Raw genomic sequence first — 27,919 nt, 5'->3', positions numbered from 1 at the left:
ACAATAAAGGCTCCCTGCTCCCTACAATCACAAGCTGTACGCTATGTACGCTATAAAAAAAAAAAAAAAAAAAAAAAAAAAAAGCGCAGCTTTACCCCAGCATCGGAGCCAGTAGAAGTCAGAACAGGTAGAGCGGTGTAGAGAACAGGGAGAGAGAGGGAAGGGTTAAAGGCATTATCGCAGCCATTAGAGGGAAAAGTTGAAGCAATACAAGCACAGTAGACTTCTCCCCCCACCCCCCCCCACCCCCCCTTCGCTTCTTTCCCCCACTCCCCTCTTCCAAGCTGGATCAGTGTGTAGGGAGGGCAGTCATCACGCCATCCTGAGCAGCAAGAGCTGACGTTGGACGAAGCTGCCAGGTAGCTGAAAAAAGGCACAGAAGGCAGCTGATACCCACTTTTCGACGTTTTTTTTTTTTTTAGTCTGAATCTGGACTTCAAGCAACACAGCGCCTGAGACAGCTCATCTGAACCACACTGTATTGCAATACTCGCTCTTCCCAAAGAAAAAGACTCCACTGAGTAGCAGAATGCTGCCAGTGTCGCAGCTAGGGCTACAATACAGAGCTTTTTGTAACATTTAAAAATCTCTTTCTGTTCATATATTTAGAGATACATACATACACTCATATATCAATTCTTCCTTTTTTTGAGGGCACCTTTGGCTTTTGTTACCCTGATGTGACTTCTTCTTCGTCTTGGAATGATGGGGATCTTTTTAGCTTATGTTGGATTCATTTTCTTTTCAGTTATGTATATTCAACAAGGACTTTCTACCCAAGGTAAGATCACTTATTGTCAGATACGTGTGTTTGTTTTTCTATGCTAAAACAGACTGAGAACAACATTGGGGGGAGGGGGGGCACGAAGAAGAAAATAAAAAGAAGGAAAACAACCCCAATAGATAGGAGATGAAGACACCAAGCATCAGGTTTACATTTAGCTTGAAAATTGTCTGTAAATAGGAACAGAAGTGAGAAGTTTCCCCAAAGTGGCAATAAAACAGGCTTCCTTTACTTGATTGGAAAGAGGGAAATAACAGGCACCTTGCAGAAGAGTAAAGGGGTGTTGGTGAATGGACATACATGTGTTTGGGTTGTGCATGCTTGTATATATGCATGTATGCATACAATAAACACCTACCCATGCATGCATAATCACTGCATTCAGACCAAGTACCGGATGGCTAAATCTACTGCCTCCCTTAAAATATTGCAGTCTCCTTTCGTGCTGCGTCCCCTTTCCTCTCCGATTATCCTGCAATCCTCAGAGTCAGACCTTCATTTCGATTCTGTGACTATGTGTATTTCTGCGCCCCCCCCCCCAAAAAAAAAAACGGAGAAAAAGACAAAATCGACTTCTTTGAAGACGTCCCCCCCACCCCCGTCGCCTTCCTCCCTCCTCGCTGAAAGGCGCGCCTTGCATTCCAAGCAGCCCCGGCGCTGCAGGAATCAGTTGTTTGGGACCTCGGGGCTGCGGCGACGCTGTCAGCACCATGGACAGATCGCGCGGGGCCGACCCCTGCGCCCGCCGCCCGCCGCCCGCTGCCCGCTGCCCCCGCCCGCCGCCCCCGCCCGCCGCCCGCCGCCCCGCCCGCTGCCCGCTGCCCCCGCCCGCTGCCCCCGCCCGCTGCCCGCTGCCCCCGCCCGCTGCCCCGCCCGCTGCCCGCTGCCCCGCCCGCTGCCCGCTGCCCGCCGCCCGCTGCCCCCGCCCGCTGCCCGCTGCCCGCTTCCCGCTGCCCCCGCCTGCTTCCCGCTGCCCGCTGCCCCCGCCCGCTGCCCCCGCCCCACGCCCCCGCCCGCCATCCCCTGCTCTCTGCCCGCCGCCCCCGCCCGCCGTCCCCTGCTCCCTGCCCACTGCCCGCTGTTCCCTGCCGGCAGCTCCCCGCCGGCTTTGCGAGCCTGTGCCGGGCTGCGCTTGGCGGTGCGATCGGGGAGGATGCTGGCAGTATTCCCCTCCGCGTCCCCACACCGCTCACACGCACTGACCAGGAGGGGAGGGAGCGACCAAACAAACAAAACTTACAAGCCCCGAATACACAAAATGCACAGTCCTTTTGTCAGCTTAACTCGGCGAGTAGCGATCGCTGACTGGTGGGGGAGGAGGGGGGCAGAAAAAGGGACACCGTGAAATATGAAGCTGGTGGCTTTGCTAAGTATCTGTTGCCAAGCACAAATGTAAGGGGAAAAAGAAGTAACACTGGTTGAGTGTATTGCTAAATTATCCCACCAATTCCAGGTTAGCTAGGAAGACTGGAGAAAGAGAGAGAAAGAGGGGAGGAGACAACGAGCAATATTTCCTTCGCATCATAATATGCTCTAGTCAATCTGTAATCTGTAACAATGCATAACAGAAAGCAACACTGCACGGTCTTTCCAAATTTTCCCCTTCTTGAAACACAGGTTTCACACATTACATAGTTTGTCTGTAGTCCCCCTCACCTGACTATCATGTTTCTTTATGTTGCACAATTTTCAAGTGAGTTATATAGGAAAGGATGAGAAGGAAGTAAAGACTGACACTTAAAGAAATACTGGTGCCCTGGACTATGTCCATCAGGATTAGTTTTTAAACCTGGCAGTGGTACACTGAAATGGGCAGATCCTGTGCGTTAAAGGACTCGGATACAAAGGTGAAGGTTAGTTCTAGAAAGTGTCTGCCAGGACTGAGAAACAGAAGATGTATTGCTTCTTGGTCTGATTATGCAAGCAGAGATTCTCAGGAAGAGTAACTAACTCAGGTAAAGCCTTTGAAAGGGGCATTTGGATGAGTGGTTGTAACCCGCACCTCAGAAGAGCGCCCGTTCCAACAGCCGCTCCAGACGGCTGTGGAAGGTTTAACAATTCACACTTCTCCAGCTCAGCCCTACAAAATACAATAAATCCGTCTGGGTTTTTTTCCCCTCTTCCAAATTGGTCTTGCACAAAATCCCTCAGTGAGTCTGGTGAAATACTGCATTCTGCCCAAGGGTATTTGCACCTAATTACATGAAACTTTACTAGCCCATGGGAGCAAGCAAGGGGGGTCTATAGCATTTCCCATGAGCAGAGCTTAGAGTGTAAAGAAGGTGGATTTGTGCATAAGGGAGGAAAGGCATACTTGCATGTGAGAGAGACTGGGGGAGATAACGTGTGGGAAAACTGGAAAATCAGAAAAGAGGGGGGGAATGAGGAAAAGAAAACAGAGACATTAATTAAAAAGAAAAAAAAAGAGAGAGACAGAAGGAAAAAGGCAACACAAAAACCAGAGGATAAACAATGAGTAGGTAACAGGAGATCCCAACACGTTATGAATTTGTTTTGCAGCAAAATTCACTGAGTTTCCCCGAAATGTCACGGCCACTGAAGGGCAGAATGTGGAGATGTCTTGTGCTTTCCAAAGTGGCTCCGCTTCAGTGTACCTCGAAATCCAGTGGTGGTTTCTGCGGGCAGCTGAGGACCAAGAGGCTGGAGCTGAGGTGACAGGCACTCAGGTACTGATCCTCTGCCATGGGGTCCCCAAACCACCCGGGAATGCCACAGGAGGGGGGGTGGAGAGGAAGGGAGGGAAGGAGAGAAAGGGCGGGGGGAAGACGAAGGGAGCAGAGGGAGGTTCTGGAACTCCCCAGGGACTTAATTTTGACCATGAAATAACAGTGCAGGAACCTGCAGAGAAAAATACCCACCTCGAGGGATGGTGCCTTTGGTGCCTGTCACTCTCAGGATGCATCTAGGGACATTCACACAGCCACACAGATTTCCAAAGTCTAATTTTTTTTCTTTTTTTTCCTCTTTCATTTTCCCTTTGGAATGCAGCTGTTCAGAGACTGGTCCTTGTGGGATTTTTTTTTTTTTTTTTTTTTCCCAGTGGCAAGATCCTACACGTGCCCTCCAATTTACAGCTGGTGCAGTCGAGTTAGCAGCCCTAACTTTGCATGCAGCTGCCACAGGAGGGCACGCACTTGGGGGGGAAAGCAGGGGGAACCAATGCCCCAAAGAAGCAAAAAAAAAAAAAAAAAAAAATCATACAACAGCGCAATTTCAGCCTTCCGAGTGGGACGGAGGGGGCCATGTCCACTTACACTGCCATCCAGGGACGCTCCTCCCCTCCTCCGCTGCCACCTCCGCACGGGTCTCGGCCTTCACCCGCCCCGAAAAGACGCCCACGCGAGTCGGGCGGGCGGCGGGTCGGCGGGCAATGCCCCTCTGCCACGCTGCGGGGGAGCCTCGCCGCCCGTGCCGGCTCTCCCCGGCGCGGCCCGCAGGTGGCACACGCGGCGCGCCGCTCCGCGGGCTCCGCGGCGTGGAGCGGGGCGCCCGCGGCGGCGGGGCGGGGGCCGGCGACCCACGGGGCGCTCCTTTCCCTGCAGGTGGAGCTCTTGCCCGAGCGGGACCTGGACAGCGACGGCACGAAGATCAGCGTAAGTGGCGCCGCACGGCGCGGGCGGGCCCCACCGGCCGGGAGGGTCCCTCCTGAGCCAGAGCCCACCCCGGGTGCGGCGAGGCCGTCCCCCCCCACCCCGCATCCCCTCCCTATCCGCACCGCAAGCTGAAGCGGGCAGGCGGCCGGCAGCCCGCAGCTCCTTCCTCGCCGGCCCTGGCAGAGGGTGCCGGGACAGCTCTGCCCCACGCAGCCTACACCCCTGGGCACCCTCCTGGGCATGAAGGCATCGGCAAGCGAGGCCCGGGCAGTAGACCTCCGGCAGACTCTGTTTCCAGCCGGTGCCTATCCTTTTACCTCTTGTTTTCATTTACCCTGGGCAACTGCTGAGTCTGCCTTAGCGCTCCAAAGCTGGTTTTAAGGCTGAAATTTGGCCGTGAAGCTGCACGTTCCTTCAGTGGGGTGTGCAACTATTTAAATGGGTGCTTTCCTAGGTTCATATCTGCTGGCAGAAAAAAAGCTCAGAAAGTCTTTGGATAAGACCTCCCTGTTGGGAGTGATCTCCACTCTTGGCCACTGAGACTTTTTCTTAGGAAAGTGGGGTTCTGACACTAGAGTTACCTATCTGCCGTTTGGAGATTAAAGCAGAATGTTGTCTCAACAAAATTATGAGCAACATTGCTTTTGTTGCCTTTGTCCCAGCCTTTGTCCAGGGAAAGCATGCTTTCCTCAGCAGACCCATATCCTGAGTCAGGCACAGCCACAGCCCCTGACCTCAGGGGAGTTCAGACCCTCCTTCCTCAGCATCCCAGGAAATGTATGGTGGTGGGGTCATGGTGTGGTGCTCACTGCAGTGGAAAGACACAGATACTTAGCAGATACTGCAGCATGAGTGTTCCTTATGAGCCCAAAGGGGTTTTCCCTTTCTCAGAGACAATCCCTTCGGACGTGCCTTTTAGCTGCAGCCAAGGCTCTAAGTACCAGCAAAGCTTAAAACAGCAAGAGATAGAGGTGAATCATTTCTGTTAAATCCTTTACTCTGCTGCTCTTTGATGCCTACAGATAACTAACCAAGTAATTACATCAGGTCAAAGTGCAGCTACGTATAGCTGAAGGGCATTTATAAGTGGGAATTCAGATACGTTATATTCAAAATGATACATATTCTAGCCATACTTACATTTCCTATGATACTTCTTACCATGCACTATAAACGATTTGCGTCATGGACCTTATCTTCAGTTACATTTGTAGACTATCTTAGAAATGAGGCCCACATGTGGTCTGTGGATACTATTCCACTAGACATAGTGCTAGCAGACAATTTATTCCTTATCAATACTAGCTCATTCAAAATCCCCTGTGACACAGTATAGGCTGTAAAACTTGTCCCATCTTTCAAGTTAAAAATCTCTTTCTCTCATTATGTATGATAATAATTAACGATGGGGTATTCATACAGTGTTTTTATAAGCTTGCATAAAGCATTTTATATTTGCAATTAAAAAAAGTCAACATTAGATTGACAGTCTAAATAATACACAACAAGTGTAACAAACAAATGTAGCCTTCCTTTTTTTCTTTCTTGAAGGCACACACAGAGTCTCCATTAGTACTACTGGAAAGTATCTTCACAAAGAGGAGAGCAAACTTTTAGGTGCATTTAGTAAATTCTTTAAAGAAATGGTAAAATATGCTAAACGTGTTTTTAAACTGTGCTGAAATACACCACTTGTATTGGTTTTAAATGATAATCAGGCATAAATTGAAAACATGCATACATGCTGATTGCAGCAGTTTCTAAATTTCAAATGCAAAACCCAAAACAAATTCCGGTTTTCATTAGTGTTATGCAAGACTTAACTTTGCAGATGTTGCATGGGAGCAAATGAAGGCAGAATATGACCTACAGATCCTCTTTCCATTCATATGAAACTTCTTTGATCCCTTTGCTGAATATGAGCCGTTCAGTAGAGATACATTATTATTGAATATGGTTTAAATAACTATCCAGCACTTTCTGTGTAATTAATATTGCATACGTTGTGCCTGAAAGTATGCAATCCATACTTTCAGCTCAGTTTGCCAAGTATAAATTCAGAGCTGGATACAACACAATAGGCTGTAAAGTCCATCCAGTATCTTAAAGCAATAATGTATTCACAAGTATTGCTCTTCAATTTATCAAGCAGGCAGAATAAGTGCTTTGCCAACACTGGTGACTACAGCATGCCAAGCTATCAGAAGCAATGGGATGTATAATCACCAATAACACATGCCTAGTTTCAATCTAACAATTCTCCATTTTTGTGATCTACCATATATTCATCACCCTGATGTTTCCTCATTGCCTGTCATTGATATGACACAAAGCAATATTTGTATCCATGTTTATGTAATGGTGGAAGTAAACCAGGTTCAGGAGTTCTTCAAAGCTGAAGTTTTCTGTCCCACCGAATCCCTTTTAACTGGCTTCCTGTGGGGCAATAGATATTAATCCAGATAGAGAGTAATAGCCAATTACTTAAATATAATCCTCTAAAGTGATGAACATACAGAAAAGAATCTGTGTTACCTTTCCTAATGCATCTTAATACCTATCACACATTTCTGGATGCATAATTTATTCATGTGTGTTTTAATTATGTGAGACAAAAATATGTTACATTACCATCAGATATTAAAAGCAATTAAAAATAAATCAGGAGTCTTATTTTAGCTGACAACTTTAAAAATGATCTTGAATATGTGCTACTTGAATATGTGCTGCAGAAATGATATATGGCTTCTAATAAGTACACAATTATATAAGGAGATAAAAGGAACTACCCGACAGGAGATGTCTTGTTATGGTTAATAAACAAAAAATACCAAAGGTTTGGACATGCCTGAAGGAGACAAATTGAATGTCAAATATGCAGTTTCAATATAGTGAAGACTACAAGCTAATCTAATAAATTGTTATTAACGTTTAAATATTGGCAAACATCTCCAACAAAATTGTTAATGCACTAGTTCAAAAACTGAATTATTCAATAAAGCAAACTAACTGGAAAAGTTTAACCAATTAAGTGCACAGATATTAGGTTTATGTAAGAAAGCTCATTAAGAATGTTCATGATCTTAAGCAATTAATTGGAATGAGCATGTTGGTTTGGGTTGTTTGTCTGAGGCCAATTAGCATTTCAGAGCAAACCGTCTAAACAGTTTTGGAAAGAAGACATCGAACATTCTCATAGATACAAATAATCATACTCATCCTTGATGCAACTTCCCTGCAGTAAGCACAATCACACCACTGATTAATTTGGCACTTGAGTTCTCTGGACGGGCTCTACATCGGTAGAGTGTCCCCAGAGAAAGAATAATACCTGACAACATGTTTGTTTGTTTGTTTGTTTGTTTGTTTTCCTGGCAAATTTGCAGACAGTGAAAGTACAAGGGAATGATATCTCCCACAAGCTGCAGATTTCAAAAGTGAGGAAAAAGGATGAAGGCTTGTATGAGTGCAGGGTGACCGATGCCAACTATGGAGACCTTCAGGAATACAAGGCCCAGGCATTTCTCAAAGTCAACGCTAACAGCCACTCTCGGCGAATGCAAGCCTTTGAGGCATCTCCAATGTGGTTGCAAGACATGAAACCTCGCAAAAACATCTCAGCAGCTGTTCCAAGTAGCATCCATAACTCCGCCAATCAGCGTGTGCGTGCCACCTCGAGCCCCGAAGCAGCAGCCAAAATCCCCAAACAAAGTCCACAATCAGGTATGGTAAAGCATTTTGAGCTTTCATTTGATTGCTTACCATCATGTAAAAGGAGGCTAACTCAACAAGGTAACCAGGAATTCTGACTAGGAAGAGTGTGGTGCTCATTTATTCCTCCTTCTTTCTGGCTCTATTCCTCCTGCTATCTCCTTACTTCCTAAAAGCTGAAGAATAAGTTTCTGGGCAGAAGCAGCAAAAAGCCCTAAATTCTTTTACGTGGATTTTGTCTCTACTGGTTTTATCCACCTAAGGTTAGCTCTCTAATCGAAGCTTAGCTTTCCCTGTAGTGTGTGTGGAGAGAGGGGCATGTCAGTGAATGACTCATCTCATTTTAAGATGGCGGTGCATGATAAATTAAATAAAACACCCATCCAGAAGTGTTTCTTCCTAAGTTAATTTACACCAGTCACCTAACTTTTATATCTCTAACATTTGGTGAAATTAATCTACTTTTAGTATCAATCCTATTTTCATAAGGAACTTGACTTCTAAATCTAAGCAGACCTTAGATACACCAGATTGTTTTTCCATTGTGCAGGCTTTAGAAAGACCATGGGTTTGTCAGAGAATGTGGATTTGTCATCTTCAGCTGCTTCACCATTGGCTTTGAATCAAGCGTTGAAATGGCAATGCCTCAATTGCCCGTCATGTAGAAATTAACATACTACACATTTTGTTTGGGAGATTTTGTACAACACGGTATAAATAACCTATAAGCAATATAAGTCTGCATTTTCTACACTGATACAGTAAAATTCACAGTTACGTAAAGGTACATGAATATACAGGAGGTGCAGCTCTTCACCACTGTATGGCGGCAATAGAGAGATGGACAGGATAAAAAATTGAGACATGTTGTAAATGATCAAAAATCCTCTGGAAAACAAACTGTGCAAGTTTAAGGATTTCTGGGTTACTTCTGTTTACACTGAGGGCCCAATGTAAGGCAGGAGATCAAAACCTAGCTTAAAATACATAATGGAAGCTAACCTAGTTTCTTCTGATGCATCATTTTTCTGCTAGCAAATGCCATGTCATCAAAACCAAAACTGGGAATACAACAAATTTCATAGCACACCTATTGTGAAATCACTTTCACCTTACAGGCATACTATTAGAAAATCATTTTGGTAAGGAAAATATATTTCATTACAGATTGGAACAATATGATTATTCATATGAAAATTCTTATTGCTATTAGAAAAGATGATGCACGTAATACCACCAATTTACCTCTGTGTACATTTTTAAAATTTATTTAAAAGTTACATTCTCTTTCCCTGAAATGGAGCCACTTTCATTTTTTAGCTCTTCCAAAAAATGTTTAAGCTGTTAGAAGAACAGAAATATTTCAATTGATTTAAAATCATCATTCTACTATGGCTTTCCTTTCAGAGAAATGTATATATTGCTTATTTTCCATTGGACTCATACATTTCAAAGTAGCAGACTTGTCCATAAAGTGAAAACTCTGGTTTCTGTTCATTTCTATGTGAAATTAATTAAAATAGTCAAAAGTTTATGAAATATGTAGCTACAGACTACACTGCATTGCAGCCAAAGCGTGCACGCAACAGCTAATCCACTAAATCATTTTGGATATATAATTGAATCTATAATATTGTTTATGTCTTTAGCCCAAGCAATGTCTTGCTTGATTACTGGACATTTTGTTATTTGAGAGCTAGTAGGTTATTACATGGAAAGGTCCCTGTAAAAAACAAAAACATAGAAAAACTTAATCTCTAAGTTTTTCCTTGAGCAAAGATTACTGCAGATCAAGTACAGACAATCCCAATAATAAATAATTTAAAATTAAACAGATTAAAATATAATTTAGTTTATTAATTAATTTGTTTTATGATGAAGCACAGATTAATGTTGTATTCATCAGAGGTGAAACTCATCTACTGAAGAAACAAAGAGTGTACCAAGAATCCATATTAGGCTTAATTTCAATTTAACGGTCACTTGCTACACAGTAATTACTGGTGATATTTTTGATGAACATCAGTTTAACTCTTGAGAACCAAGATCTACTTTCCTTTACTTGAGAAAATTTGGGCCTGGTTTTCCAGCTATGGTGTGATTTGGATTTTCATTGCATTTTACACTCGCTCTACACCAATAGAAATACCCACGGGAGCACAAGGCAGTGGGGGTTTTTAGTTCTATGTAACTTTGAGGAGCAACTTCAGCTGAGGAAGGAGAGACATCAGTTGTGAGACCTCAGAAAAGCAAAAAGGAGGTGTCAGAGACAGTAATAGTCTTTCTTTTTATGGTATTGGATCGACACAATCTCCTTATACTGTCAAATGAGAAACTCTTCCCTTCTTCAACATCATGCTAAGTATATATGCATGCACAAGGTTTCTGTATGATTACACTACATGTAATGTATCCATCCAGCTTAGAACACAGAAACATGATTGAATACAAATTTATCATTATTAACCACATGTTTGTATTTGAAAGACATAGGGAGTGATTGTAATGTGTTTCTTCATGTTGAGTAATACATGGACTTCAGCAACATTGTTTAAAGAGAGAAATACTATTAACCATAGGTAATTGTATCAAATATTCTTCAGTGTTAGAGAGCCAGTGCATAGTTATTGGCAAGCAATAAATTTTACTGCCATGCTCACAGACTATTGTGGAATACGTTTACAGCAGAGGGAAACGTGACACTGTGAAATTATTGGGAAATCTGTATTCAGCTATTTCTGAAGAACTTGACTACTGATATAAGAAAGATTGACTCTGATTATATGAATAGTTTGTCCCCAAAATTTATTTTTGAAAGGTAGATAGCACTCTACTTAAGTCCTTCTATCCTGAAACACACTGCAGAATTTCATTTATTTCTTAACGATAGATATTTAATAGGTAGCTCTAGAAAAGCAGTTTACAGTCACTGCCATTTTAAAATATCAGCATTTCCCAGCTGAACAGATATTTCTGCCATTCTCTGCTTTTACTCAAAAGTAAGAATACCTGTGATAACTACGAGGGAACTATATAGCCAAGGCTGACAAATTAAAGTGATATGAGGTCCATTCAGCATTTCGCGGTGCTCTGAAAAATGCTATGTGAGTGTAAAAAAGATATTTGTTATTGTTAGCATAATGGAGATTCAATACAGGAAGAAACAGCTAAAGAGAACATCTCCCACAGACAGTCTTCAGATAATATACTGAGAAGCACTAAATGTCTACCTCAAAGTCAAAAAAGCTAGGAAAGCAAAAGTCAAAGCTAACACAGCTTGACCCTTTCATTTCATATTCATGGGCTGCAGCAAATAAAGTAAGCCATCACAGCTTAACAGGAATCTGAGTAATTTGACAGGCAAATCTGTATATATCCAGAAAATGTCCTATGTAGGTGGAGTGACAGACATTGTTTTTCTGCATAATTCATAACAACGTATCTTAGTCCAAAGGTAAAAGTACAGAGTTATCACAGAGCCTTGTAACACTAAGCAATGTTGCAATTAACTGAGGTCCAAGAACTGCAATGAATTCAGGTAAAAGGAAGCTAAATAATCTACAGGCTGCACCAAATCTCACTGTTTCATGGATATAAATCTAGACAAACTCTGTTACCTGCGTTCAAGTCACTCAACATTTATAGCAACACAAAGGGCTGCAGAATTTGATGTGCTGAGAATGTGTATATCCCTCAAACTCTTCCTGTTCTGCCAATGCTCTGTGAAAGCACTCAAAACCATTAGTTGCTTTTCAGACTGAAGAAGATCAGGCTCAGAGAACTCAAGAGGAATAGCTACAAATGAAGAAGTGACATTTGGTCCGTTGTCTGACTGCTTACATATAGACTGCACATTTCTAGCAACTTTTTGTTCTTTCCTGAAGTAAGACATTCAATTATTGACCTAACTGCATGCCAAAACTGTTCCTGTGATGATGGCAGAGTTGCAGTGAGTGACTTGAAAAGGAGCACAAAGGAGAAGGTGGTCCTTACCTGTGAAAACGACCTGGATTCTTGGCATCATAAACCACACTGAGAAGCTGATCATCAGGTGTGAATGCAAAGGAAGAGGATGAAAACATATTTCTTCAGTCTGTTGATGCTGATAAACTGATGACATTCCTTCCAGACCCATTTTTATCTACAGAATCCAGGAATCTTTTATTATCAACCTATTGTAACCACAAATTTTATGTCCAGTTTGGAGTCTTCTGGGATATAAACCAACTTCTGTGTTGGTTTTTTTTTCTTTTATGTTACATCTCCTCTTAAAGTGAAGGGATAAAAAGTATGCTCTAGCCTCCACCAAGGTGACAGCCAACATTACTGCCTTCTTCACTAAGAGAAAGACTGGCTTTTCTGGCTGCTGTTTTAGAAACTGAGAGTACCCATAAGGCTGGGACGCACCAACTGTTACTGTGATTGTTGCACAGCAAAAAGTTAAGTCTCTGTTTCCTTAGGACTACATTAAAGCAAAAGCCAAATGAAAGTTTTCTTCTTCTTCTTCTGAACCTTATTCAGTTGTTCTCAGAAATTCTTGCAAAAAGATGATGCAAGGACTATCCCATTTTACACCTGCATACACTACAATCTCTGTTTTTACTTGAAACTTACACTTTGGTTCTCTCTTCCTGAAATAAAGCCACTTCACCTTTTTAGCTTCTCTGCAATAATGGAATAAATTCTAACCATGTTAATTGATATAGCCCTGTTAGCCAGATAGTTGTTGACCTTGAACATGTAAGCATCTTTTGAGAAGTACTAATCAGTTCCAAATAACTTCATTGACAAAACAATGTCTTAACACCAGCTAAACCCCTTTTTCTAGGCCAGGATTTCCAATGCAGAATGAACTCAGTACTACCTTATGTTTCTTCCAAAAAGCCCACATCTTAATTTCTTATATGTGCATACTTACTGATAGAACCAAATGCATACAAGTATTTAAGCTCCTGTTCCTAGTGCTGAGTCCAGCTGAACCCAGTAATAAACAGTTTTCGGTGGGTCTGCAGTTCTAACTCCTGTCACAAGCAAAATAGTATTTACTTTTTGTACCATCCCTTGCTGCCATTGCGAATCACTGATACTACACCACTGTCACCTTTCTATTAATTTCTATTCCTCTTACAAAAACACAGGTTCAGGAACTAAGAAGAGAAAGCACTCGCCAACCAATACGTGTTCATTTTTGTTGTTCTACAAGTTTTAGCAGTTATGCAATCCCACATGCCCATGCCAGACTGAGTATTGGGTATGCTTAGTTTCAAACATATCCTCTCTGAAATCAGAGATATTATTTTCATCCTTAGTTATGCTCATGGTTAAGCACTAATATTGAATCGTAGAAGAAAATCATGGTCTTCTCAGATTTCTTGAGATAATCATGGATTCTGTCCTTAAACATATGATATCTCCACTGTAAACATATTCCTGTAAAAGTGATGGTGTTTGGAAAGAAATGTTAAATAACCTTAGCTAATCACAAGCAGGGATAAGAGGGAATTTGAGAAAGCAGGTAATGGCAGACTAGAAACAGCCTACTACAGGAAGGGGGACTCCATGGCAGATTTCCATTTTTATTATTCAAACATAGCCTGGACTGCTCTTAGGTAATTGCTTTTTCAGATACCATACAGGTTATATGCATGAAAACATGGAAAACTGTCTTTGGATGCTGCACTACATATTTGCCTCCTATTAAGCCAATCCAGAAACAGTGAGGACAGACTCAGCAGCAACTGCATGCACAAAGCTTAAGAAACTAATTTTGCCCTTTCTCCATCTCCATTGGTGTTTATCTACACACATGTATACTGAGATCTTTCCTATTCTTTTAGTAACCTTACCAGTATATTCCACTGTCCATCTGCCATTGCTATGTATGCACTTAATCCCGTCTCTTCATTTCTCTTAGCTATTTAAAAATGGACCTTTCAGACTCAGGTCACCTTTAGAACAAAACTGATATATGAAAATCTGGTAGGGGACCCCACAGGAGTTCCCTTAGTAGCAGAATCACAGTCATTCTGTTCTACATGCCTGATAAAACTTTCTTTAGTAATTAACCACTGGAAAGATTGCAGATGGGCCACACAGTAAAGAAAGAGAAGAAAAGAAAGGAAGAAAATAAAAACGCGGGGGGCGGGGGGAGCTGTTTATGAGTTGTTTGTCAGCTCACTCAAATTGCTTTTCATTGCTACACAATCAGGCAGCTTGCACTGGGTCATCAGAGATTGCAGCATATGTGACAGGGCCTGCTCTTGAAATAACTGATGGGATTTCCTTGCTTCAGAACACAACCCATTTGTTACTTGACACATATACAGCAAAGCAGAGGACATTTTCACTTGTTTCAGATGAGAAGCAGGAAGTTTCCTGTCTATGGTGCCCTACTTCATTATGAAAATCCTTTGCATCACTTAAAATTAAAAAGAATGGGTAGAATTATCTGCTGGTTGGAATGGATACAACTGTGCTGAAGCCAAAAGAATGGCATTCATTTACAGTAGCAAAAAATTTGGCTCAAGCATGAGGATGAAGATTAATTTTCTTCTACTCATAAAGTGAGAGTGAATTATAAGAAGAGTCTAAACTTTACCCAGCTTGTACCACCTATAGAAGTTTAGGACAGTGAAGCTGTCTGGGAGCAGAATGAAGGGAAGGAAAATACCTGAAAACTGCTATTTTCAGTTCATTCAAATTCAGGAGGAGGGGATGTTCTTGGTGGTGGGTTTTGTTGCTTCAGGTTTTTTGTGTGTTTTTTCTTCAACTTTAATCAACTTTTTTCTATCACTGTTTATCTTTGAAACCTTAGGCTGGACTAGCTAGAAAGCTCAACACTCTTAGTATTTTCTTATTCTCTGGACAGGGATTTTCCATGTGATTAAATAATTCATGAGCTTCAAAGATATTCCAGATGCATAACCTTCTTTACAGCTACAGTAATAATCAATTAATCCTGCTTTGCTGACGATAAAGCTGGATGTCATTTGAAGAGCAGCTGATGATCTTTCCACTGGCCTTGTGAAGAGGAGACTCTGCCCCAAACCCTTCATTTTGCCTTATTGTAAGGAAGTTGCCATCATACTTTTTGGCAGCGCAACTTGCTATCCTGTCTGTGTGTGGGTGTTCCAGTCTGATCCACCTCACTGAAGTTTGTTCCCCCACTTACTGACAAATGCTGCTGCCTTGGAACAAAGCTGCCTAATGTGCTGAGAAGAATAACAATGTGAAAGTTAACTGCCACAGCCAGTATTCCCAGTGCTTCATATGTATGATCTGTGTGTACATCAACAGCAACAAGAATGCAGATAGCAAGTCTGGATGCTACTTTTGCTGCCAGTCCTATTTCCACTGCTGTTATTCCCTCAGCTGCTGCTGCTGTTGCCTGTGACACTGACTGAAGCTTTTTGGCCACCAAATCACAGCCATAGGGCTATAATGGCTATAGATTTGACAGCTACATGACTACAGAAGATGGTGTATCTATCTCCAGTTCATTCTGTGCAGCTGAAAAAAGAGTTAAAAGGGCAAGAAGTTTTGTCAAGGAGCAATAATAAATCAATTATGAAGCCAAGAACTAGCAGTAGGTCTCATAGAGAGCTAGGCATTCAGATGGTGCAAAGCCCTTTAGTAGAATAATGCTGTTTGAGAATATGGCTACATAGCATTGTGCCTGTCTGAAACTCTGCCAAAATAACAGGTCGATTACCTATTTTGTACTCTGTTGAATTATTCACATGCATACAATATATACTGATCAGTGACCATCTTATACCTGAATAGTCTTTGAATAACGATGAATGACATTTCATGATTATGATTGATCCCACGTCTCAGAACTGTAATGAGACAGGTAAAAAAATCTGAAATAAAAGAAAAATTCAACAATATAGAATGTGAAGGAGATAGAATTTATACAGGATTAGGCACAAATACTTCAAGCTTCATTCTCACAATCCACCAGTGCACTAGTGGGATTTACATTCCTTTTCGAACTAGTGCCCTGTGGTTGTAGGGGTGATAATGTTGTATTTTTTTATTTGTATCACAGTAATAGCAAGGGCAAAGGCTTTGGCTTGTGAACTCTGATTTAGCTCTTACAGTTTAAAATGTTGCCACCCAAAGTCTCTGTCTTGCCCCAGTCAGCAGTTATTGCCCTAAACCTGGATGGCAGAAGGAAATAGGTGCCTGCTCCTCAGCTCTCCCAGTTCGCAGTGTTGAGCATTAAATTAAGCCTCTATGACAGCTAATAAACTAAAACATCAGGTTGTTAAATTGAACTAGATGAAGAGATGGCATGGGGTTTGCTTGTCTCTCTCCTACTATTGGGGGTTTAATTTCCATAAGAGGGGGAGGTAGAGAGATGAAGGCACTATCATCTTAAACTGCTCCAGCTAAAACCATTAAGAGCTCATGAGTCATAGCCCTTAGACAGAGTTATGTTCTGTTAGTCAGAGGCATTGTTCTAATCTCTATAACAACTGCATTATCCACCAGGCAAACAAAGGATCAGAAGAATGGTCCCTGCCTCAAAACACTTACCATCTAGGAATCAGACAGAAGAAAACAGACTCATCCCGTCGGATGGGTACAGATAAATGGGAGCTTAGCTGAGTTCCATGAAAACAGCTCTTATATAAATGATATAAATAGAAGGAGATGAGGTTGACTGTGTGTCAAACATAAGCCTAAGCAGTGTCAGGTGTGAAAAGCGAGAAAAGGGATTGAATATCTCATGCTGAAATATTTACAAAGAATGATAATTTTCCTTCTGTCTATATTATAATAACCCTCTTTGTATATGTTTTTCTTGATATGACAGTGCTGTTGAAGATGATAGAGTAATATTAAGTATCATCCCACTTAAGATTTTTTTTTTAATAGATGAAAGGATGAACAGGATGCAAAAAAGACAGGAGGAAAAAGACGAATTCAATTCCATTTTTCTTCAAATACAACTCTTGTTGCGACTTTATGGTATCTTTCAGAAATGGCTCTGTTAGCAGTTTAATAACAACATGGCATATATCAAATATATGCACATTTATATACATTACAAAAATACTGAGCAATTTGTGCTGGAGCCATGTTTAGTTACAACAGCAGAAGCCAGTTACTAACAAAAGAGTCAATTCAAGAAGAATTTTTCCTAAGAGCCTAAGTTCCTGCCTTCATTCAGGATGGGGCATAACTATATGCAAGTAAATGGGTGAGGATGGGTTACCACAGGACAGTCACAAAAAACTGCATTTGCTTTGGAATCAGCCATTTCATAAAGATAAATAGAAATGCACTTGTTTATATATTTTTTCTATCACACATTAAAAAAAAAGTCTAAGACATTTTATATCCATGGTTTTCAGGGATAGGATGAGAGAGAAAGGTGCCCAGTGCTGATAAGAGCATTCTGCCAGTGGTTCTCAAACAATACCAATTAATCAATTAGGGCCTGAATTTGCTTGAGCTTGCTCCCCTCCCCCTCAGCTTTTAACTGTTGCAATGGGCGCTGGATATTGGACTGCTTCTCACACTAGTTTTATTTAAATAGCTAACACTGGTGTTTCACAGACTATTTGCAAACACCTCCCTTAGCAACCCTTTTCCCAAAAAGTACTCTCTCACTGAAATATAAACAGCTGAAGTCAATGCATTACTTATACATGTGAAGAGATATTCAATGTAAAGGAAAAAAAAAACCAAACCCACAAACAAAAAAACTTTAAAACTTTAGTTGGTGTGACACCAGAGGAGGAGAATTAGGATATCAGCTACAAATGGCTGATGCCTGAACATTTGTGACTGAGAGCCCCAGGTAGGCACAATGTCATTCTCCTAAGAAAAGAAAGTCAGTCAGGGAAGTTTGAGTATCAAGATAAAAAAGCTTCCACAATATAATAAATATATAGTGATGGAAGTAGTCATAGTTGTACAGCCACTAAACAATTCAGAGACATCAAGAACTCACTATAGCCTTGGCTGAACACATGAAATTTGAGGTATCTGAGCACTAAAAAAGTTTCAGGCTGCTAGAAGGAAGAATATGCTTCTGGGTATATCTACAGCTGAAAGCTGTGTGCCTTAGGTTCAAAAATCATTTTGACTATGACACAGTCTACCCCACATATCACCTGCAGAGACAATTCATCTACACTTAATTTCAGCGAATGGGTATCTAACTTACTGCTACTTCACTACTCTAAACTTGTTTATAAGAGTATCACATGAAAGTGCTAGGGCAATTAAAATTTCAGAACCTAAATTTTTGATGGGATGGTCTGTCCAGATAGCTAGACTCACTTTCAGACCAAAACAGCCTAAATAAGTTTCCAAGAAGCATAAGCATTTGAACAAAACTTAGGATCACTACTACAGACATGAATGACACTCATGAAGCCAATGCAAAACTGTATCAGGATTTCCTAATCATGCTAGTATGTAAAATATTATTTAGTCCTGAACTACTTGACACAATTTAAACGGAAGGAAATGCACTGATGAGAATGGAAATTGTGGATTACAGGGTAAAGGACATAGGAGAGAGCAAAAATTACACTAGAGGTGGACTAAGCCAACTACACTATCCAGTTCATCTTCCTGAAAAACTGTGTTCAAACTCAACAGTGATTTTTGGCTATTTTCATCAGAACACTATGAAAATCTATAAATGTTAATTCACTTCCCATTTCAGTTATATGTTTAGGGATCTCACCTCTCCTTCCTGCCTGTTCAAGGTAAAAGGATGAAAGGGTCAGATCATTTTGATGATCTCATTTTCATCTTTGAGAATGACATTAGAGATCATTTTGGCTTCTTCATAGTGCAGGGTGGCCCTGTTAGGAAGCCTGGTTCCAGTCAAGGGTTGAAAGAATGAGAGATGAACAAGAGCATTGTTTGAAGAACTGAAAAGAAAACCATGACTCTCAGATATGTTGCAGAGGAAGAACAAGATTTAAATATTTCCCTAGATATGGGTTGGTGTAAGGGATGATGTAGAAAGTGGCCTGAATGTAAATCCCATGTTTGTCCGCACCAGTGTACCTGAAATTCTACTTCTGTACATCTTGGCATTGTGAAATTGCAGAAGTCATTCAAAGTCCCACTCTTCTTCCTTTCTCCCTTCATACTGCTATCTGTTGTCCTTTTATAGATTTACTATGGCTTGTTCTGGACCACTGCCTGAAGCCAAGTATCATTTTGGTACATGCTACCTATATTTGAAGTCTCCTCAGGTTTTTCCTTTCCCAAGTATTTCCATCTCAATCTTGCGTTAGAACGTGGCTTTAGGTGTAGCTGGCAGCAAGTTAAAGGCGGTGACCTGCCTTAGCCCAGAAAGAGCTCCAGGAGTTATTGTGGCTCAAACCTCTGGCACAATTCTCTCCTCTACTCAGGGTTGGAAAATTGTCACTTTCTTTTGCCCTGTGACAGGACTGAACACCTCTGTTCGCCTGGGTGCCTTACCTAGTGAAAGCTAGGTAATAAACATCCATCTAGGATCCCATCCCTCTTCCTCACCTGCTCTTCTGGGCATCACTGGCAGAAAAGATGAACAGAGCTACACGCTGGACGTAAAGTCTAAGTAGACTTCATGGAAATTCAATACATAGCCTATTCTAAATTTCCATCAATTTGGAAGCAGTAGTTTTCTTCCAAAATGAAAAAAAAATCAGAAATTCAGAACTTTTCTTCTGGCGTGTAAGATGAATCATTTGCCCTGTGTGGTATGTTTGCCCAAGACAGTGATGAGCAATTCACACTGTTTTAAGCTGACTACTATACAGCCAGTGGAGAAAGATGAACTGGAAGCCTGAGCAAAAGTAGCTACATTAGGAGGCTTGAATATGATACTTAATGCTCGTCTTCTGTCATTCATCTCCCCAAAATCAAACCCAGGTGACTGAACCTTAAAATACACATGAGAAGTAATTACCCTGAGGAGGGAAAGGGGGACCTTACATTTGTGGAAGGGAAATTTTCTTCCTGAGTGTGTGTATATATTCCAGCAGTATAGAAGAGCTATAGGTAACTGTGATTTCTGCAATTCAGAGGAATAAAAACGATACCAATTGGTAAGCCAGAGAGGAAGAATCTATTTATTTAAAACCTGTGTGAGACATATTCAAATAAAACTTCGAATAAAATCAACCATACTTGGTTTCACCTATCTTTAAGGATGTAAAACTGCAAATGTCTTCCAATAAATTTTATGGTTCATTAATATCCCCAGTAAAATTAAGTCAGGTATTGCATTAACTTTTACTTACTTTACATGGAAATAATGCAAAATTATGATTTCATGTGGTTTCAACTGGGGCTGACAAGAAGGCTATTTCAAATCTAACACTATAACGCAAAGCCAAGTGTTGCAAACCAGGCACTTAAAGATGGAAAATAACAGCACAAATTCCTGAAAAATGAAACTTCCAAGTTTTCAACACCTTTGTGATTTCAGAAACCAGTAGTACAACAAAATTAATTAATGTTCAGCACAAACTGAATATATATCCCCCATATATATGCAGGGATAGTTTGGCATCATGTAATACGTACAGAGAATCTAGGATGGACTTTTGTGTGACTGGCTGTATTTCTCCTGTACTGGTCAGCACAAAACCAGGACTCTACTCAGGCATTAGTCTTCCCTTGTGATCAGTGGCTAACTAATTAAAGGAAACTCAAGGATACCCTCACTAAACTTATATGTTTAGTAAAATACTAAAGCAGTGCTGTTGAACTCACAGATTTGTTCTGTTATTTATATGATGATACACTGCTCATTATAAGGATAACTGTAAGAATGCAGTTTTCAGAGGCTTTGATGGGTATTGATGTTCAGAGTGCAGAAGGCTATTACATCCCAGAGACCTCCCAAACCTTAGCAAGCACAAGGAATGCCAAACTTGCTAAACTTCCTCTTGCAGATGCAAACTACTTGAGACATGGTGGTTAACCATGTAAGGTACTCTTACAAATAGGGAATGCTAAAACTGTAGGGCCTGAGGCAGCTTCTTAGTTTACAAATCAGTGTTTTATCCAGTTGTGAAAAATAAATGGGCAAAATTATGAAACCATTATTTGCTTTTCTCTGCTTGCATCCCAAAATCCCATGTATTTTTACACAAATTTTGTCTGATCAATATCTTGGCGAAAGCAAGGAATTATAGTAATTCAGACATGCAATGAGTAACTAGTTTTTTGATCAGCTAGGGTTTACTAACAATCTATAACTTCTGCTGGCTTTATTTTGTACTTAGATGCTCTAAAATTAATCTCATTAACACAACAAAATTGAGGTTTAGCTATTTGGTCCATACACTGTGAGCCATGAAATATGGTTCAGCATTTGTGACAGAGATTATTTTATTATTTTAAATACTAAGATGACAATTATTTATCACTATTGTTTTTTCTCTGTTTTCCTAGCATTTAAGTAAACTGCATATTTAAATAAATTACAGTTTCAAAGAGTTTAATGGCATGAACTACTCTTTCATGCTGTTGCACAGAAACTTATCTGATAATCACATGCCTTTGGCAACACAGCATTTGTTTACAGGAGAAGGCTAAGTATTTCATGGACATTTGCTCTTTTGGATGTATGTCAGTGGCAAGAAACAAAAGACAACACATGGGCATTTACATCTCACAGGAAGAATTTAACTGGATCCCAGTGACTGATAGGTCAAAATGTGAGAATCTCTGACCCACGCATCAAGTAGAGTTTAACTAATAATGTAGAAATAATATATGCGTACATAGTATCGTTCTTCTTCCAGGTTACTGTCTTTGAGGGTAACATAATTGTAGTCCAACTTTACCTAATGTTCTTGACCTGCAATACAATTTCTTTTAGCTCTCATTATGTTAATTAGAAAATAATGTTAGAAATGGCAAATGAGTAATCGATTTAGCAAATCCACATCTAGATCGACAGGTTTTTACTTATATTACTGTGCTTACAGTTCTAGTGATACTATTTAAGTCCTGGTCAGAACTGTACACCAAAACCACACCTGCATGAAAACTCTGAATTCGGATACTCTGTATTTTCGAGACATTTGGATTTGGATTCTGATCTGTACTTCATCTCTGACTTAAGTCTAAAAATAGTGAAACTAAATCTTTGATTTAAACACCCTATGGCTTTTAGATTCGCAGTCAAAGTGGAAATTTATTACTATTTCTGGTCGCTTATCCTTTACTAAGATGGAAACCAAAGTAATATAATATGAGAAAATATGACAGAATAGAAAAAGGATAAAATCTAAAAAGGCTGCTTTCGGTTTTGCTATGTTATTATTCTACATTTGCAGCTTTCACCCTTCCAAAATCTAAAGAAATACTTGACTTAATGAGAGAACAAATACGGTTCCTTTGCACACCTCCAGAAAAAAAAAAAGAAACCTGAGTATATTTAAACTCCAACTGTATTTCATAAAGAATCACTGAAAAGATGAGAGTGCACCTAATAGTCATATATGTCACTGTATATTGCAAGTCAATTTTATTGGGGGTGATATATTACTGAAAATGTATCAGTTTGGGTTAGACAGCATTTTGGAAACTATTAAGCCAGTAAATACAGACCTGATATGACATGAGGATATATTAATCAGTTCCCGAAACCATGCAGAGGACACTGTTTATGACAGTGATTTCCAACAATCCTAACAGCCTCTTTCTTCACCTAGAAGCTGAAATTCTTTTAGTTGTATTTCCCCTATTTTTTTCTCATGTGTTTGGTATTGCTTTAGCTTGTACTTACTGCATGTACTCTAACCTAAAGCCCTTGCAAGATAAAGAAAATAAACTTGCTGTTTACAGAACTTGCATGTAAAACGTGATATGAATTGGAGGGAGGTTGTGATTTACGCAGAGACTGAACATTATAAATAAAAAGGTTGTCATGTGTATGCAATATGTGACCCCTGATTTGGGGATCTACAGATTGTCATATTGAAAAAAAGCAAAATGAAACAAAAATCAAAGAATGCTTTGCCTGCAAATATTATGGTGCTGCTTTTCCCACCATGAAATAGTTTAAGTCAAACCTATTTTGTATCATACCCTTTCCCTTCCACACATTACAGCTTTCAAATTCTCAAATTATAATGCCATTAATGGTTAAAAAAGCTCTTATAAAAAATATCCATGAGACCCTTCTGAGTATTTATCCTTATTTGCATTGTACATATTTTGTGCAGAGGAAATGTATCTCCAAAGACTTCTTTAGAATTGTCTTGAGCAGTGTATTTCTCTAGTTCAATCAAAAAAAAAAAAGTAAATGGAATAAAATGAGTGAAAATAATTCAATGCATCATGAAATGATCTAACACTAACAAAGGTTCTAAGTTCTGCTAGCCTAGTTAGGGAAAGAAAAGCCTTTTTAAAAATCTGTCAAATTACAAATTTTACACCTTATATGAAAGAGAGAAGAAAGACATGTTGCAGTAAAACCAAAACCAGAAACTGAATTTGACCCTTGGGTGCAAGCTTGTAAATACTACCTGTATGAGAACAACCCACAGGAAGAAGTTACAGCAAATTTGCTTGTGTGTTTGCTAGCTCCTAATACAGAGCAAGTGTTTTGAGAAACCCAGCAAACTACTGCAGTGTAGTACAGGTAGGCTGGCATTATCAGATGGCCAAGAAAAAAGTAGGCTTCCCACTCCTGTCTAGGTTCAGTAGGAACTGAGCTCAAAGTTCCCTTGGACTTCTCTGAAAATCTTAATAATGTCTTTGAGACATGTTTCCATTTAAAAGTTAGTATTCGTTTAGAAATTCAGTTCACACATGGATAATTGAAATATCACTGTTACTTAGAAGCTCTTGTGTATGTGACAGAAGACTAAGAGTTTTATGGCAACTACTATGTATGCAATGTCTCACACCATATATTTACAAAAGGAAGCAGTGTTCAGAGATCTTGGATTTAGTTTAATCCCCTTTTTTGAAGGGGAAAATTTACTAAAGACAGGACAGAAATAAGTCTTGCTACACTTAGAAACATAGTTAGCAGATACAGATAAATGTTTTACTGATAAACGTCTGAAAACTTTAAAAAATGAGCATTTGCCTTGAGTTTTCTTTTTGTTTTCATTGTGTATATTCTTGATGAGAAGATAAATGTGCTTTTTGGGGCTGCAATGGAATCCAGCATTCAGTTTAATATTAGATTCTTTACAAAAATAGCTTATACATGATTAATATATTTTTAAAAAATAACCAGTTATTAAAAGTCCAGCATTATTATGGACTGCTTATAACACCTTTATTACTTTGTTATAGAATTGATTCCTGTAACCATCAATAACATTCATCCTTTTCAAGTATACAACACAGCTATAAACTCTATTAATCATGCATTAACTTGTTATAACTGGAACTTTTATTTATAGTGTAACCAAATTAAATTTATGGTTTTCACTTCAAGTAATATGCTTCAAATTCTGAATGTAATTCTTGATGATATAGGGAGTTATCAAGCACTGAGACTTAGTATGTAAGACATCTAAATACTCATATCCTTGGTGTACGAACATTTCAGTTTAATTAGTCTAGTTCTGATTGTTTTTATTCGGATAACGTACTTAAAATATAAAGTCATGTTTTTAGAAATAATGATATGTACCATTGTTTTCATAGCTTTCTAAAAAGAAAAAAAATCTGGGAAAATATATTTTCTCAAGAATAAATACTCCAAACCTTTTAGCATTCTGTTTCCCCGTTGTAAATAGCACAGCCATCTCCTCTGTTTTAGAAGAAAACACTCTTTAGCCACTAGATGACTTTTTTGTTAGCAGTCAATGATGTGATGCTGGAAATGTTTTTGTAAAGAACACTCTGAGGTAGAAGGTGTTTGGGTTTGTTCCTCTTGGTCTATGGTTTCACTGGATAACATTGTTTAAAAAGACAGACGAGAAACAAAAGCAAAGCAAAACAAACAAAAAAAACCTCACTGGGACTGAAATACTTTGTATGTGTTGTTATTTGCAGTGCATGCCAAGACATTCATGGGCACCAGAGCCAAGCTGGCGAGCTAATTAAATATATAAATGTATGTGTTTAAAACAGCCTTATAAGGAGCATTGGAAATCTGCAAGATGAGCGAATATCTTATAACTTCTTCCGCAGGTGCGAGGATAGCTACAAGCCATGGACTTTCTGTCCTGCTTCTTGTTTGTGGCTTTGTGAAGGGTGCTTTGCTTTAATCTAAAAGTGCTGACTTTTTCCAATATCACTTTCTCTTCTTAAAGCAAAGAGCAAATCGCCTGTAAAATCCACGGAGCGGACAGCAAAGTTGACCCTAACCTCCAACCACCACTCTGCACCCAATGTACTCTAAATCTCTACACAAGGAGCACCTTCTTCAGGAAGTACAAACAAAAATACTAAATAAATAAAATAAATAAATAAATATTATAAAAAGAAGAGGATACCACATGTTTTCTTGATATATCTTATTTTCTTTGACGTATCACTGATCTTTTATTTGAAGAGAACTGGTGTGATGTAATCAAACGTTTTGTAACAGCAAGACCTAGTTTCCTTTTCTTTCGGCAAGGAGAAGCCTCATCCTTGACTTCTCAGGGGTTGGCCTGCGAGTCATCAGTATTACAGAATTAACCATGGATGACATTTGGTTTCCTACGCTGAAAGAACCGTTCCAGCCTGGAAGCAAACAGAGGCCAAATAATGAAACAAAACATAGTGATTTAACATCGACCCCAATAAAACACCCCACAAACTTTATCAAAAAGCCTTTTTTTTTTTTTTTTTGCATGAGGAATAGGGAGGAGAAAACAAATTCTACAAAACAGCTAAGCAGACTAGAGGACATTGTTTCTGGAAAACAAATGAGGATATTTTTCTTTTGAGTTGTTTGGGTTTTTTTTATTATTATTCTTTTCCCCCGTTGGTTTTTTTCCTGTCTTTTTTTTGTTTGTTTCTTGTTCAATGGTGGCAATTACTGACTTAGGCCAACCCCTGATGACTGCGTGGAGGTTTATATATATACACCTTTTTTTTTTGTGTGCGTTCTATATTTCAGTGTGTTTTCTCTAATTTTGCAACTCCTGTATATGCAAAACTAACTTAAATTCTGTAAATTGCTTACAGTCTGTGTGATATAACTTCAGAGTAGACATATTTTGGTCCTCATGCAAGCCAGTTTTTAATATTATCTATATGTCGTGCCACCAATAGACATCTTTATTTCTTTTTTTGATAAAACATCACTTTTTAGTTTGTAATTCAGTACTGTGTGGATTTTGTAATACATACCTTCACATCCACTGGTTCGACCCCTTTCAGCCCTCTGTTTACTCTGTAAATGCACATTAAAATTTGTTATGGTCTCTAGAGAATGAATTATTTTAGTTTTGTGTATGTTGTGTTGGAGTTCAGTTGCTGAAAGCTCTTTTAATTTGTGATGTTTATAGAGGATGAAGTGACTTGATCACTAGAGACTGTAAAATGCAGGTTTGCAGTCAAATACTGCATGTAAAGGAAGGTTAGAAGGAGAAAACAGACAAATAAAACAGAAAATAGCTTAAAAGATATTCTTTTGGTAAAGAGTTTTAGGAAACGGAATTTATTACACTGATAAACTATATTCACATCATGGCTCCTTCTACATGGCCAAAGAAGTGTCTTTCTTTGCTTTTTCTGGAAGTGGATTGTCATTACTCATTGATATTCTTAATTAAAATACTTTATGTCTGTGAACTGAATGTGAGAATTTTGCTGTTGAATGAAGTAATATGCATTACATGAATTACATTCATTAATGCAGGAAGGAAAAATTGCTACCAATTGCAGCTGCAATCAGGAAGGTTTTTTTCTTGTTCCCCTCCTTCTACTGATGCTGAACAATCCACACCCTTTCATTTATCAGAGCAGACAATCACGTATACCACATGCTTATTATGATCTATTTACAGCAGCATTAAGTAGCTGCAGTGTGGTCAGCTGTGTGATTTCTCCTCATATTGTAAGTAATGTAGAAGGAAGTAAAAAATTATGTTTAATATCTCACCAGTCCATGGCCTACAGGTCTAACATTTTATTTCAAAATGCCCATAAGTCTGAAGTCTTCCCCCATTAATTTCAAAGGAGAAAGAACAAATAGTAGCATAGGATCAAAGGGTAACACAGTAACGCTTTGGAAGAGGATAACATATTTGTGCAACTCTTATATCCCTTAACCATACATTCTATGCTATAAGCTTGACTGGGAATAGTCAGTCTTTGGTTTTAGGAAAGTCTTAGCAGTAATAAAGAGAGTAGAAGTTTGGCCTAATACAGACAAATAAGGAGTAACTGTCAGGAGAAAAAGGGAAAAAGTTATTTTATTTCAACATAAAATTAATGACCCACTAGGAATATTGTGTATTGAAAAGGTTTTGCTCCATAGTAATAATAGTTTATCAGCCTACTGACAAAGAAAATGGAAAAAGTCCCCATTAAAGTGTTCTGAATCAAAACCAATATTGTGGAACAAAGAGGAAGTAAATGGAAAAAGAGCCAGAGCTTTTTGAAGTCTCGTTTTCTGAACACACCTATGGAACCAAACTTTCAGAGCTCTGGAGGAAAGGCTACATTTTCCTTGTGAAATAGATATCTATGACTGGATGCTGTGAGAGTCTTCCGTGTGGAGTTCAGTTTCCATTGGTCTTAACTAGAACCAAATGCTTAACATCATGTGTTTCATATGTTTACTGTATACATATATTTTGTATGAATATTCCGTGTATGCACATAGTCATATAGACAATCTGCAGTGACATACAGCAATTTTCAGAAGCAGTTT

The 27,919-nt window shown here is 39.5% G+C and overlaps 1 protein-coding gene across 2 annotated transcripts; it reads left to right on the top strand.

Moving 5' to 3' along the window:
• Window positions 1-702: 702 nt before the first annotated feature.
• On the top strand, window positions 703-25,453 carry VSTM2A (V-set and transmembrane domain containing 2A). 2 transcript variants are annotated; one of them, XM_072851340.1, is made up of 5 exons: window positions 703-781; window positions 3,305-3,471; window positions 4,348-4,398; window positions 7,785-8,121; window positions 25,365-25,453. In XM_072851340.1, the coding sequence occupies exons 1-5, from the start codon at window positions 703-705 to the stop codon at window positions 25,451-25,453; spliced, it is 723 nt and encodes a 240-aa protein (XP_072707441.1). The 2 variants fall into 2 exon arrangements, with proteins under 2 accessions (XP_072707441.1, XP_072707442.1); XM_072851341.1 differs by lacking the exon at window positions 25,365-25,453 and adding an exon at window positions 25,243-25,319.
• Window positions 25,454-27,919: the final 2,466 nt, after the last annotated feature.

Source organism: Ciconia boyciana, chromosome 2 (genome assembly GCF_034638445.1).
Source record: "Ciconia boyciana chromosome 2, ASM3463844v1, whole genome shotgun sequence".
Taxonomy (NCBI): Eukaryota; Metazoa; Chordata; class Aves; order Ciconiiformes; family Ciconiidae; genus Ciconia; species Ciconia boyciana.
The sequence above is the reverse complement of the archived record's forward strand: the minus strand, read 5'-3'. Positions and strand labels throughout refer to the sequence as shown.